Raw genomic sequence first — 14,155 nt, 5'->3', positions numbered from 1 at the left:
CGCTCTTTTCGAGCCTGATGACGTGGCAGATCCTGCTCAGTGTCGGAGATTCTACGAGCGGCTCAGATCTCTCCTCAAGGTTCGTCTCACTTGACGTCGTGGAAGAGGACGTCACCAGATCCTCCAGATCCGTTTACTGTGACCACTGCCGAGTGGTTGGTGAGTCAGCTCACTTCGAACTCGCCTTTACCTCACTCTAATCCAAACAAAAAGACACTGTACTGTTTTTTTCTTCCGTAAAAAAAATTAAATAATGAAAACAGAAACAACTTGAAGAAAAAAACCCAACATGCAGAATAAAATATGAGGAATTATTACAAATCACCCAGAGAAAAGTTCGAGAATTTTGATAAAAAAAAGAGACTTAACTTTGAAGTGAATGTGTACGTGTTTTCAAAGGTTGGAGCGGGCATCCAGTGTGCAGGAAGAGATACCATTTCATCATAAGGTCAGGAGACAACGAGAGCATCGACGGCATTGGGCAGAAATCATGTTCGCTTTCCGACAGCTCGGTTTTACTGGCGGACGATGTCGAGAACTGGGTTTACTCTCAGCTCGACGACGACCACACTCACCTCCTCCACGGTGTTATCCACTCCAACGGCTATGCCCATCTCTTGTCACTCAACGGTAGAGAAGGCGGCTCGGGCTACTTGCCTGGTCGTGCCATCATGGACTTCTGGGATAGACTTTGTTCCTGGCTCAGAGTTCGGAAGGCGAGTGTGATGGATGTGTCTAGGAAGTACGGTATGGATTACCGATTACTTCACGCAGTCACCAGAGGGCATTCGTGGTACGGAGAGTGGGGATATGAATTCAAATCCGGGAGTTATGCTCTCACTCGTGATGCATACCAGAATGCGGTGGATACGCTTTCGGATGTTTCCTTGTCTCAATTCATGTTCCGAGGGAGAACGCCGAGAACTCAGCTCCACTCCATTATCCCTTTCTATCAGTCACTTTCATGTTCAGAACTCGTGACACTTCGTGACCTCTTCTCCTTCCTGCTCCAGCTAATCCACAATATTCGTTCCGGGAAATCTGAGGAACTTGCTTCAGTACCTTCGGATGTGTTGTGTTCTTGGACTAGGAGTGATGTGGGAACTGTACAGAAAGCCATGATCAAGGTGCTGAAAGCTGCAGGAGGTGAACGAGGAATATGGGTCAGTAGGAGGGCTCTCAAAGGATCTACTTGCAGAACAGTGTCTTTGGAGCTACTTGATTACTGTCTCTGTCATTTAGATGGGGAGCCCACCGGTGATGGATCTCATATTGTCTGCTCCAGATTCAATGCCTCTTCTAACGATCTGGAGTTCAGGTAATTTATGTCTGAAAGGTTTCTTTTCTCTGTCTGCAAGTTGGTTGCCTATTTTGCGTATATCTTAACTGACCTTATGATTACAGGCTTGTCCTGGTGAACTCAATCAATCCGACTGATCCACGTGTAGACTATCCATCAGAGGAGCATGTGAAACGTGACCTAAGATACGTGTATGACACTTTACTGCACCCACAAACCATGTCAAAATTTAGGTCTCAAGAAACAAGAGAGAAAATGATGGACGCATCAACTAAAATACTCGATTGTAAGCATTTCATAAAAGATTACCTGCCAGTCAATGTGAATCCCTTTGCCATCAACCTCTGGTGTCATGTGGAGCTTTCGGACCAGTCCAAAGAATGTCCAGCTCCACCCCCAGAACTTCTGGTTTTGCCCTTGAACGCTACTGTAACTGACCTCAAAATCGAAGCTGCTAAGGCTTTTCAGGAAGTGTATGCAATGTTCAAAAGGTTCGAGGTCGTGGAACTCCTAGGATACGGATCACTGGAAGATTCAATGACCCTGAAATTCCTAGTTGGCACCAGTGGTATGGTACGGATCAAAGGGCGATGCTCATCAAAGCATGGGCTCCTACGGTACCGCATGGAGAGGGGAGTCGAGAACTGGAAAGTTGATTGCGTGTGTGGAACAAAGGATGATGATGGGGAGAGGATGCTGTCTTGTGATGTGTGTGGTGTGTGGCATCACACTAGGTGTGCTGGGATCGACAACACTGATGCACTGCCGTCTAAGTTTCATTGTTTCAGATGCATCCAATTGTACAGGAAGAGATCGAAGCAATCTGATATAGTGCATGATTCTGGTCAGGTGCCTCAACCCACCTTTGTTTGTAGAGGCGAGTCTGTTGATATGGACAATGGGTCTAATTTATCAGTACCACTCACTGTAGGCTAACTATGTATTCCTGATCTAGCTATGTACAGTTTGAGATTTTATGCTAGGTCTAAAACTGCAAGTAGCAAAATTACTACATGCAACTTTTTTGTACACATCACCAAGAGGTTTCATGAATGCAGTTGCATGTTGACAAAAAAAAAATGCTTGCACAATAAGTGCACTTACCTCTTTCCTTGCTCAATTTGTGAACTTGCGCCTTACTCCTTACTCTCGAGTCTCCCCAAAAAGGAATTATGCCCAACAGCCGGACACTGACTCTGCTAATCATTCAAATATAACAAAACAAAATGCTCATCAAATTATGCATGATGGAATTATCAGAGAAACTAACCCAAAAAGCTTAATAGAAATGAAAAGAAAGTGATAATCAAGCTTTCCAGAAATAAGATAAGACAGAAACTTCAATATGCAAATCAAGGATCATATAACTGACCTTTCATCAAGGGAGCATGCATTTGTGTTCTCGCCAATTTGCAACAATACAAGCGTTTACATATCCATTGCAGTGTAACTTCTTCTCTCATTGATCTGGTGAGTTGGGATAGCTTCTCTGCATAGTCTCGCAGCCTGCATATTGTTGTCAAAATCTTTTTCCCCAATGGAAGGTGGTTTTGCTGTTAAATCAATGATAAATGTCTCAGCTGAGACAAGATTTGTCGAATAATAAGAAGCCCCACAGAATTTTTGCCAGCCTCCAATACAACTGAATGAATTTGAGGTTGGAGTGCAAGTGTGGAAGATTTGCCTGCAATTGCATACCAAAATAATCAGTTTGAAATAAGATGTTATTGGAGTGTACGTGTGGAATAGGACATAAAGTAACCCTAACTAAAGCATTAAAGCACGCCATATATTTCATACACCTAGGAAAATTTACAATCTTCTCCAAATAAATATTGTTTGTTTCAGATAGAGTGAACAAAGTGAGAAGGTTGAAAAGTAGCAGAGTGACTTACAGCCAAGATATCTTCAGCAGTTCTTTCTCTGCGAGCTGCAAACAAAGAGAGGGTGACCAGTCAGGCACCACAAGCGTTCCGTCAAATCAACCGCTGGTATTTAGAGTGCCACATTGATAAGCAAAAGTAATGCAAAGAATAGTCTGTATACCAGCAATGAAGCTTCAGCCTTCATTGTGAAGCTATAGAGGGATATCCAAATGTTTTGGGCCATAAAAAGGTTCTAAGCATTTCTATTTTGCCGAAGTATCTGCTGATCTGTCCAGGTAGAAGATGAGAAAGTTTTGGTGAACAGTTTTATCAATGACAATTTTCTCCACACGCTGAATTGAGCATTGAAGTAGATGTCTCTATCAATTCGTCAATGGCATTGTACACAGGAAAAAAAAAGAACATCCATATTAAAGAGTCAGAACCAGAGGAATTGCCTCCAAGACACAATCAATACCTTCGTCAGTCGCATTGGCCCATAAAGGATGATCCGTAAAATCCTTCCCCAAGGAAATAAAGAAGTATTGATCGTTCTTGCTGGTAGTCGCATCATCCAACTTAAAACGACACCAGAAAGCTGCCACGAACATAAATAGCCAAAAAACCACCGGCGATTTGCCTGAAGGAAAAGGAAATTAGAAACCCTAAGACCTCAAATTGCATCAAATAGATCTTCAACACAAAACAATTCAAATCCAAACATCGGTTCCGAAATAATGATCGGAATATTTATATCTAACAAGAAACATAATCGAGAATTCGCACCTCTGATGGATCGACTGATATCGATAGAAGCAGCACGCATCATTTTACCGAGAAAATCATGGAATGCGGCCGATTGATCTCCGCTCGCCTCATGTGACCTGAAACCCTAACCGAAGCATCCGTATTCCCTCAACATTGGAGTCATCTGAAACTTCATTCCATAATTGCTCTCAGTCTTCCATGGCAGAATTACTCTCTTCCTCGGGAGATTCCAGCGCTCCAAACAACCATGCGAGAAGAATCACCAAAAGATAAACAACGTCACGCACGGAGCAACATTCACCTGAACGCACAAAGAGAGAATCATGAAATTGTAGCACGGAATTGAGTGCACCGTTGAATTGAATGTTAGGTTTTCCACGCCCTCCCACAGGCACATTTATTCTCCTCTACATCTTTGGTTTGGGTTCTCATCTTTGGTTGGGCTCAATGGTCCGGATCCAAATACTTATAATGGGCCTTACTTAAATGGGCCTATATCGGGCCGGTCATTATAAATCCTGGCTGAGCTGAACAAATCAAACTGAATTCTAAAAACGCAAATTTCTCCAAACGAATCTAAATACGAAATACTGCCACTGTTCGTTCATCTGTTGATGGAGAAGCTAAAATCGCTGATTCCTGAGGATCTTCGGGAGACTGTGAGAAGGAGCACCGCCAATGATCTTCACTCGTCATCTTCATCCCTTCTCCGGCTGTTTCTGGGTCTTCCTCAGTTTCATCATGTACGTTTGGACATACGTCTTTTACTCTCCCCTAGCTTCTGTATTGTTTCCGGTTTCGGTTCGAACTCATTTGTTCCTTTTCGGGTTTTCCTCTCTCCGGCTCGATTATCAGGCGGTGAATGATTTGGCGGATTCTGATTCAGGTTGCTGCGGGAAGGACAAAGACGCAGCTCTTGACTTGAAACGCCGTGGAAATCACTGCTTCCGCAGCCGGAAGTTCCACGAGGCGTTGCTGTTCTACTCTAAGGCTTTGCGCCTTGCTCCTCCCGACGCCATTGATGGTCACAGGAATCTGCTTGCTTCTCTCTTCCTCAACAGGGCTAACGTCCTCCATGTCTCTCTCTTTGTCTCTCTCTCTTCCCCCCTGCGTTTCCGAGTTTTTCGTCGTTTGGCTTCTGAGGCATGTTCCATCTTCTGTTCTTCTTTAGAATCTGGATCTTCTTGCTGAAAGCTTACGGGACTGCCATCGCGCTCTTCGGATTGATCCTTTTTACGCGAAGGTGTTTATGTTTTCTAGTTTTGTTCTTATGGTTTCTGTCAATATGGGATTATGGGTTTTTGCCAATTTTGTGTTCCATTCCGCCATAGAAAAAACTTCCACTCTGAGTGTTATGTGTTTCAGGCGTGGTATAGGAGAGGCAAACTTAACACAGTTCTTGGAAATTATGAGGAAGCATTTCGTGACTTCACAGTTTCGTTATCTCTCGAATCATCAGTGGATGGCAAGAAGCAGCTACAAGATGAATGTAAGATCATTTCAGACCAACGGAACAAGCAAGCGTCAGGACACACTGCATATCGTGTAAGCGACTCTGCAAGTTCAGGTAAGATTTTTGTTTGTCCATCATTGTTCTTTGACACTGCAATTAGGACAAATTTTTTCACTTGTGTGACTCGTTTCAAATACGGGTATGTAGATTATCTGCTAAGTGTACCAAGCGAGATAAAGCTGCGTTGTGTGTCGACAGAAGAGAAAGGAAGGGGTATGGTCTCAGAATGTGATATTCAACAATCTACTGTGGTACATGTCGAAGAACCTTATAGCGTGGTATGATCTGTGACATACAATTATGATTGTTGCTCAGGGATTAGTAGGAAGCTTTTCGAATTTTTTACCATTTTAGCATCCATTGAGTTCGATAAAAGAATTTCACATATAAATGTGTAGTGCTTGAAGAGGCACACATTACATTGTTACACAATCATGTGATAATGTGATACCAATCATGTGTAGGTCATTTTGAAAAGTTGTCGCGAAACACATTGCCACTTTTGCCTGAATGAGTTACCTGCCGATTCAGTTCCCTGTTCATCATGCTCGGTAACTGTTTACTGCTCAGAGCTCTGCCAATTTCAATCAGGGGGAATGGTATCCAGAGATGATATGGACGGACATCACGTTTGTCAGAGCCTTCCGGATGATCTTTCAGACCATATTAAGGGCGTTACTTCAGTTAATAATTTATTTTCTGGGACCGAATGCATTCGAGAACATCAACATGAATGTCTGGGAGCCAATTGGCCTGCAGTACTTCCCTCTGATGTTGTTTTGGCTGGACGAATTCTGGTTAAGTTAATAAATCAAGGAAAATTGGCTATGGATCTTTCCAACCTTCAAGAGAATCTGGTATGCCCCTTTACTACATCGTTTTTAAGCATTCACAACAGCTGACAGAGTTGATCAACTTAAAAGCTGAAATACCCGGATGTTTTTTGCAGGATCTTTCACATAGCTACTCTGAGATGGATCCAGAGAGCAAAATCAACTTCCATATATTTTCCACAGTGTTGTTATTTTGTCTTAACAAGTCTTTCTGCTCAGATCTTTCTATCAATGGAATTTCTGTGACTCAGGTTGCCCTCTATATTTCCTTCCCTCGCCACCCAATCTCTCATTGAGGTCATTTTTTTTATGGAAATTGTATCTTTGATCTTTGCATAAGATTTTAGCTTCCACAAATGTCTAGGGAATTTAGAGTTTACAGTCCCAGAGAACAGTTTGCTCTTTAGGGTTCGGTCTACTGATGTAAAAAAAATTGTTTACCACCTACACCATGCGCACATGGTTCTATATAATTTCCTGTTTTCTGCGAATTAATGGGGAAATATAACTGGGTAGGTGATGCATGTAGATCACTTTTCTTCCCCACGTATATTCTTTTTATACTTGATGTTTCAGCTATAAGTTTTTCCTCTGAAATTTCATTGTCATGTGATCCTTACGGTTGATAATTGGCTCTTGGGTCCCTGTGTTTTTTGGTCTGCAGACAATCATACTGTTGTCGCAAATCAAGGTGAACTCCATAGCAGTAGTCTGCATGAGATCTGCTGGTCTTTCTTTTAAATCCAACCCCTCTGAAAATATCCCAGGAAAAGGGCAGATTCAAAGTTTAGAGCAGGTTTGTTTTGGCAGAGGTACTGCATTGTGGAATTTTATTTTGTGCCTACTTCCTGCAAACATTACTCATTAAAGAGGTTCTGAGGCTAGGACATAGCCTGTTGAATGATGAAGATCTTTACATCTACTGTTGTTGCCTTATGCACAGATCAGAGTTGGTCAGGCTCTTTATAAAACCGGCAGTTTGTTTAATCATTCCTGCAAGCCAAACATCCACGCATATTTCCTTTCACGTAGACTTATACTTCGAACAACAGAGTTTGTTCCAACGGGTTGTCCCCTGGAGCTGTCATACGGTCCTGAGGTATGCACACGAATCCTCTTGTCTAAATCTGTTACTTCTGATGTGTATCACAAATGCGGTGTGTTTCAATTCATATGTTCAACTGGTCATGTACGTTTCACCTCCATAGGTTGGAATGTGGGACTGCAAAGATCGCATTAAATTTCTTCAAGATGAGTACTTTTTCCGGTGTCAATGCCGTGGTTGTTCTTGGATTAACATATCTGATATTGTCATCAATGGGTACCGCTGTAAAGATCCCAACTGTACTGGCGTAGTTCTGGATAGTTATGTCCCAGGTTGTGAAGCTAAGGAGCTAAAGCATTTCTCGTCTGCTTCAGATATTCAGGTATTTAATTTCGTTTCCAGTGGAATCGTTAGGGTGCGGCTGCCTTTCCAAAGCCTTGCATTTTCATTCAGAAACTTTTCCCCAGGCTAATCTTGAAGATGTGCTTTAGTGAACTCCCCCACCTTATGCAGTTCTTATTCGACAAGATCCATTTTCTGTTGGACCCTTTTGGAATTGAGTAGCTGTGAAAATGTTTTTTGTGTCTCATGTGCATCTTAGCATTAAGAAGAGTTATTATCTATCATAAGCCCGGAGCAAAAAGGCCTTTGCAGCATTTCTGAGCATCCATATGACCAATTTAATTTAGCTTTTGTTTCCGTTAACTTGTTGCTTCTTAAGGCGAGTGAGATGACAAACACTGATTTTGGTGAAGTGGCTTCCCTTTTGGTCTCTAAAACTAGAAGTTCCCTTCAGATAGAACCCGGGATTTGTCTGAAATGTGGTTTCCGCTGTGACCTAGAAACCTCTCGCATGGAAGTGAAAAGAGCTTGGAGTTACATGAGAAGGTGACTTGCTTTTTCCTGAAAGCTTCATATTTCCAAGTGTTTAATAAACATCAAGCATCTCTATTTAATATCTGGATTTTCTCACAGGCTTGAAGAGTTAACAGATGCAGAAGGAGCCAATGTTTCTGCACTCTCAGATTACTTGAGGTCTCTCAAAGTGCTTAGATCTTTCTTGCATATGTATAACAAAGGCATTGCTGAAGTGAGTTGAGTTCGTATTCAAATTCTAAAGCATCTTTTTTTAGCTCAGTTACTCTAAGCATGATGATGATATGCCACGTCCCATAAAAAAATTCACCGAAAAATCAGACCCGAATTACGTTTTGAAACTTGTTTTTCAGGCAGAGGACAAGGTTGCACAGGCGTGCTATTTGGCTGGAGATCTGGAAGGTGCAAGGAAGCACTGTGAAGCTTCCATTAAGGTAAACCCTTATAAAGTAATGCTATTTCTGTGGTCATACCCCAAGGTAATGCAAAGATTTACAGCACTAAGAAAAATGGTGGACAGGCAGGATCTAGCCAAAAAAACAAAACAAGATTTGTCTATTTTAGTATAAATCCGTAGAATCTGCAGATGAATATAGATGATGGTTATGATCGAGACCCACGAAAAAAGGTGGGGAATTGAGCTAACCCACCATAGCCATTTCCTTCACAGAAGTGGTTGAGGATGTAATGGATGCGATCTGGGTTTTTTTCTTTTCAATATGATGTGCAGATACTGGAGAGGCTGTACGAGGAGGATGATCACATCGTGATCGGGAACGAACTGGTGAAGCTGTCGTCGATTCAGGTTGCATTGGGTGATTCGAGTGGAGCAAGTGAGAGCAGAGAGAGGGTGTGTCGGATATTTGGAAAGTATTATGGGTCACATTCTCATATTCTCTTCTCTTATCTGAAGCAGGAAGCTCCCAAAGCTGTGGTCTAAAAAATCTTGTCATCCTGTTGGTTTTGTTGTTGCTGCGCCGTTAAACCTTTCTCTTGTGTCTTTCTTGTTCAAATTCCGAATGGATTATGGAACGGGAAACAGTGAAATCAGCTCTTTTTTTACTTTTAACAAATGTTATTATACATTTTTTATTTTCTGTATTTTATTCCTCATTTTTTTAAATCCATTAATTTGGTGGGAAGAATCATATATATGTATAAATATATATATAGTATTGGTTTATTTGGAAAGGAGATTTTATCCTCTTTTTTACGGTCAGGGGATGGAATGGGGACACGTCGTGAGAGACGGCCCATGTTCGCCTTCGATCGCTTGAGAAACCCAAACCCAAAAACCGTCAGGACTGCCGAACACTCTAATCTCTCCAGTCGTCTCCTCCGCAACGGTCGCCATTTTTCCCGGTGATGTTTACTGGCGGTAATGTCACCGCTAGGGTTTTCGAGCGTCAGATTCGGTCTCCTCCTCCCGGTGCCTCTGTAAGCGATTCCCTTTCTCTCTCTCCCCGATTCTCTCTCTCACCTCTCGCTTCCTGTAATGGCAGGTGAATTGCGCGAGACGCTTCTACGAAAACTTAGTCCCGAGCTTCACCCTATACGACGTTGAAAGCCCCGACCACTCCTTTCGCAAGTTCACCGACGACGGTCTCTTCCTCATCAGCTTCAGCCGCAACCACCAGGAACTCGTCGTCTACCGCCCTTCTTGGCTCTCCTACTCCTGCTCTAATGGCGACCACTCCTCCTCCTCCTCCTCCGACAACCTCCCCCGCCGTGCCTCCAGGTTCGACAGCTTCTTCACCCAGCTCTACTCAGTCTCCCTCGCCTCCGCCAACGAGCTCATTTGCAAAGACTTCTTTCTCTACCTTCAGTCACATCACTTCGGCCTCTTCGCTACCTCCACTGCTCAGATCCACGACTCCGCTCCTTCCCCAGGTGCTGTTACCGGCGTTCCCTCCATCGACAAGATCACTTTCACCCTTCTCCGTTTGGACGATGGCGTGATCCTCGACGAGAGGGTTTTCCTGCATGACTTCGTCAACTTAGCTCATAACATGGGCGTCTTTCTCTACGATGATCTTCTAACGATTCTGTCCCTGCGGTTCCAGAGAATTCACGTGTTGCAAATTAGGGATTCTGGTAATCTCGTCGATGTTCGTGCTATTGGGTATTTCTGCCGTGAGGACGATGAGCTCTTCATTGATTCAAATTCTCAGGCAAGCCCTAACTCCTTATCTTGGCATTTGCCAGTTTCCGACAGAAGTTTGTCGCTGCTTTGGCTGACCTAAGTTTGCATTAGATAGATAGAGCTTCTTAGTTGTGCCCTTTTGCTTACCACACAAAGTTGGTCTTATAAGAGATTTGGTGCGAAAGTAGATGAGCTAGATCACACAGAAAGGGACATACACTAGGGTTGGCTTGAGGGTCGTCACCGTTATCTTCAAGACGGTATTCGTGCATGATCCAATCGGTTTTCTGGCCATGAGGAGCTCTTCCCTTGTAGAATACAAGAGTCTTCCTCATTCCTATCTTTTTGTAGCAGTTCCTTATGCACTTGTCTCGTCCTGTCGCTTTCCAGAACCCGGAGCTTGTGGCACGGTTTGTCCTTGATCCCGTCGGATATTTCCTGTCCTTGTGGCTGAAGAAATACCACTCGTTCTGTGGTGTTGATCCTATCCTGCATCTTTCTACAATTGAATACCCATCACCATTATGTCACTGATTACATATTATATATACATACGTATGCATATGTCACCAGGATTTCTATGTATCTATGAGAATTCTGTTTGCATGCAAGCACAAGCTCGTGTACGACGTGCATTTGCAGCATTGTAGGGAATGACGACTCGGGATAAGAACAAACTACAAACCATACCTGGAAACAGTGGAGACCATTCTGAGAATGGCTTGCACGAAACCCAGCCAAATGCTGAGAATTCGTCGTTTCTCAGTGGCATTAAGCAACGGCTACTCTCATTCATTTTCAGAGAGATTTGGAACGAGCAATCCGATAAGACGCTGGTTTGTTGCTCTTGAACTGCTCTTTATATTTGGTGTTAATCTACTAATTAACCCTTAGGTTATTAGGTAATTACTGTAGCTGCTTGATTTTATACGAGTGAAGCCATGGTAGTGGTAGCTTTCGGTATATCTCAGTCGATGCAGTCGGCAGGAACCTTAGAATTGCAGAAGTTAAGCGTTCATGTTTTTTCTGCCTGGAGACTTAGTAGTAGCAGTAGTAAAGACTAGCATTACTTTCTCATTCAATTTTAGCTGATTTAGGGGATCTTATGACAATTGAGAACCGATGGCCTAGCCCTCTACATATTACTCCAGTTATTGGCATTTTCGACCCTCTTTATGGTTTGTAGTGCAAGTTTTAAAGCATGTAGTTTGTGCGACTTTCTTGTCGTATGAACGTTAAATTATTAGCAGACAGCCGTGCCCTTCAATTGTATTGATTTGGAAGTTTTCATTGGTTTGCCAGAGGGTTCAATGCCTGAAGAAGAAGTTCTATTTCCATTTCCAGGACTATGTCAATTTGATTATTTGGAAGGTAACCATGTGATCATGGTAACAGTTGGCTGGATACTTTTTACTATGTTGGTCATTATATTCAATTACAGAATTCTGTTTTCACCTTCTTTCTAGGTGCAATTCTTGGATCGTCATCACTTGCTAATCAAATTTGGCAGCGTAGATGGAGGGGTAAGCCCTCATGTCCTCGGAGCCTTGTAACACTCAATCTAGATCTGCCTTATTTGGATCTTACATTCCAATCTCTCAGAAGAACAATGTTGGATGATTCAGGTAGCAAGAAATGCTGATCATCATCCGGCATTTTTCGCCGTGTATAATATGGAGACAACCAACATTGTTGCATTCTATCAGGTAAATATGTATATGGCTGTTAGGCTTCAGAGAGGTGATTCTATGAGATGCATGTGTTCATAACTCGGCACCATACGCTCACTTATGCAGAACTCAGCGGAGGAACTTTACCAATTGTTTGAGCAGTTCAGTGATCACTTCATGGTATCAAGTAGTTTGCCATATATGAACTTCATAACATCACACTCAAACAACGTACATGCTCTTGAACAGCTCAAGTACTTGAAGAACAAAACAAGCAGTTTTTCACAGGTACCAATTATCACTTCTTCTTCATCTTTGTGTTTTGAGTGTCTAAGACAATGTTTCCGAAAATAGAGTTTTAACCCCCCACTTAAATCTTTACACAGTTTGTGAAGAAGATGTTGGTGTCATTGCCTTTCAGTTGCCAGTCACAGAGTCCTTCCCCGTACTTTGACCAATCTCTCTTCCGGTTTGATGAAAAGGTAACACAATCCTCGGTGTCTTTTGTCTGAGCATCGAGCTTCGTTAAGGGTAATTAACCGACTTTTGGATATGAAAACAGTTAATCTCAGCAGCAGACAGGCACAGGCAGTCAACAGACCACCCGATCAAGTTCATATCGAGAAGACAACCACAAACACTGAAGTTCAAGATAAAACCAGGTTTGTGGATTCAAGGGTTTGATCTGTAGAAACATTGTGAAAAGAGATGAAATCATAATTAATATTATCGAATGTCTGTAGATTCACATCTTATGTAATATTTATAGTTATAAAAATAACTGTGTGAACAATAAACAGGGCCGGAGTGCGGAAGCACAGATGGTAGGAACAAGAAGATATGCTCTTTCCTGTTCCACCCGCATCTGCCACTGGCCATTTCAGTTCAGCAGACACTCTTCATGCCCCCTTCCGTAGTCAACATCCACTTTCGGCGTTGACTCTCGCAGCGATTGTATGATTTCTGTACACGTTATGTAACTTGTAGAGAGGGTAACAAAAGAAAAAACAAACATTTGTAATAATAGGATGATTTAGTTTCATCACACGAGAGAGTGTAAAGAGAGGTTCCATTGGTCAATACTCTGATTTGCCCTGGAACTTGTATGGAGTTGAGTTAGTTTCATATCATTTTGCAGTGGGAGATCATTTGGAATTATTATTTATTCACAAAAAGACATCGTTCTTCAAACAGATTAGGGCCTGCTTATGGCCCGAAAAGCCCACTTCACAAACAAGAAAAGATGCTAAAAATAGTATATCTGGCTCTCCATAGTATGCTTCTTCCACCGATCGCCTAATTCGACTGAGATTCCCAAAGTCACGGCCACGATTTGGAATCCGTAGATTTCTATGATTCGAAAACCCTAGGATTTTATCGCTCTCCTTCTTCGATCTCATCGTTTCGCGACTCGACGCACTTTCCTCACTAAGAAAAATCCTCAAGTAATCTGTCGGATTTTGTTGAGCCGGTGCATCAATTCGGACCCCAGCAGCTCAAGTACATGACCGTCCTGAGCGACTCCTCAGCCTGCTTGGCCTTGGCGTCTCTGATCTTGCTCGAGACGGCTACGGCGGAGGAGGACGACGACGACGAAGGAGAGAGCCTCTTGGCCTGAGAAACGGACCGTGCCTTGTTCCGGAGATGCTGCTGCGCCGTTCGGAGAGCGTAGTTCCACCGGCAAACGCCTAATTGATCCTTCAACACCTCCACGGCTCCGATGCTCACCGCAACAACCCACGCTTTGCTCGCTGAACTCATCTCTAATCCTTCTTCTTCTTCTTCTTCTGAGGAAACCTCTGCTTTTTTTTTCTTTCCGAGTTGAGAGAATTGTTTGTTGATGAGTAGTGTCCCGGAGGATTTTTGTTATATAGAGAGGCCAAAAGGACAAAATGGTAATTTCTTTGGAAAGGGAAGGCGACGAGATGGCCGCTAAAAGCTGAAAGGAGTGGAAAACCAGACGCTGGGGCTGGTGGTTTCTCGGTTTCTGGGTGTCGATGGGTTTTGTTAAATTACCGTTTTGTCCGCTTTATGACGAACATTATTAGGGGTATTATTGGTATTTCTTATTTACTGCCGGCAAAGGCCCCCGGTTTTCTGGTTATATGAAAATGACCTGACATATGCAAAACGAAACATGAA

The 14,155-nt window shown here is 42.8% G+C and overlaps 4 protein-coding genes and 1 long non-coding RNA gene across 8 annotated transcripts in view; 3 read left to right on the top strand and 2 right to left on the bottom strand.

Annotated features, from left to right (window-relative positions):
- Positions 1–2,314, top strand: part of LOC104813080 (PHD finger protein At1g33420-like) — a 3,281-nt gene extending 967 nt beyond the window's left edge. Inside the window, exons 2-4 of the mRNA XM_010540597.1 lie at positions 1–159; positions 400–1,318; positions 1,405–2,314. Coding sequence (XP_010538899.1) covers positions 1–159; positions 400–1,318; positions 1,405–2,236 — 1,910 coding nt within the window. The 3' untranslated portion in view covers positions 2,237–2,314. The remainder of the gene's footprint in view (positions 160–399; positions 1,319–1,404) is intronic.
- On the bottom strand, positions 2,094–4,292 carry LOC104813081. 2 transcript variants are annotated; one of them, XR_771711.2, is made up of 7 exons: positions 3,952–4,292; positions 3,644–3,805; positions 3,347–3,453; positions 3,196–3,230; positions 2,673–2,984; positions 2,405–2,499; positions 2,094–2,183 (listed from the first exon to the last, which is right to left on the bottom strand). It is a non-coding gene; the product is annotated as an uncharacterized LOC104813081 (long non-coding RNA). The 2 variants fall into 2 exon arrangements; XR_771710.2 differs by having other exon boundaries at positions 2,405–2,496.
- Positions 4,293–4,499: 207 nt separating this feature from the next.
- Positions 4,500–9,322, top strand: LOC104813079 (SET and MYND domain-containing protein 4). 2 transcript variants are annotated; one of them, XM_010540596.1, is made up of 14 exons: positions 4,500–4,676; positions 4,789–5,010; positions 5,105–5,176; positions 5,299–5,500; positions 5,594–5,724; positions 5,911–6,303; positions 6,396–6,530; positions 6,944–7,075; positions 7,223–7,378; positions 7,488–7,706; positions 8,121–8,212; positions 8,300–8,414; positions 8,554–8,634; positions 8,931–9,322. In XM_010540596.1, the coding sequence occupies exons 1-14, from the start codon at positions 4,548–4,550 to the stop codon at positions 9,138–9,140; spliced, it is 2,289 nt and encodes a 762-aa protein (XP_010538898.1). In that variant the 5' UTR covers positions 4,500–4,547; the 3' UTR covers positions 9,141–9,322. The 2 variants fall into 2 exon arrangements, with proteins under 2 accessions (XP_010538898.1, XP_010538897.1); XM_010540595.2 differs by having other exon boundaries at positions 8,046–8,212; positions 8,931–9,321.
- An 82-nt stretch (positions 9,323–9,404) lies between these two features.
- On the top strand, positions 9,405–13,150 carry LOC104813077 (light-mediated development protein DET1). 2 transcript variants are annotated; one of them, XM_010540593.1, is made up of 10 exons: positions 9,405–9,637; positions 9,703–10,371; positions 10,994–11,179; positions 11,646–11,714; positions 11,810–11,866; positions 11,969–12,049; positions 12,263–12,301; positions 12,400–12,495; positions 12,576–12,675; positions 12,814–13,150. In XM_010540593.1, exons 1-10 carry the CDS (start codon positions 9,566–9,568, stop codon positions 12,951–12,953), a joined length of 1,509 nt encoding a protein of 502 aa, XP_010538895.1. In that variant the 5' UTR covers positions 9,405–9,565; the 3' UTR covers positions 12,954–13,150. The 2 variants fall into 2 exon arrangements, with proteins under 2 accessions (XP_010538895.1, XP_010538894.1); XM_010540592.1 differs by having other exon boundaries at positions 9,406–9,637; positions 12,140–12,301.
- An 8-nt stretch (positions 13,151–13,158) lies between these two features.
- LOC104813078 lies at positions 13,159–13,961 on the bottom strand. The gene has a single exon (XM_010540594.2). It carries the CDS (start codon positions 13,772–13,774, stop codon positions 13,490–13,492), a length of 285 nt encoding a protein of 94 aa, XP_010538896.1. The 5' UTR covers positions 13,775–13,961; the 3' UTR covers positions 13,159–13,489.
- Between the last annotated feature and the right edge of the window lie 194 nt (positions 13,962–14,155).

The sequence above is a fragment of the Tarenaya hassleriana genome, unplaced genomic scaffold, assembly GCF_000463585.1.
Source record: "Tarenaya hassleriana unplaced genomic scaffold, ASM46358v1 Cleome2, whole genome shotgun sequence".
Lineage (NCBI taxonomy): Eukaryota > Viridiplantae > Streptophyta > Magnoliopsida > Brassicales > Cleomaceae > Tarenaya > Tarenaya hassleriana.
The sequence above is the reverse complement of the archived record's forward strand: the minus strand, read 5'-3'. Positions and strand labels throughout refer to the sequence as shown.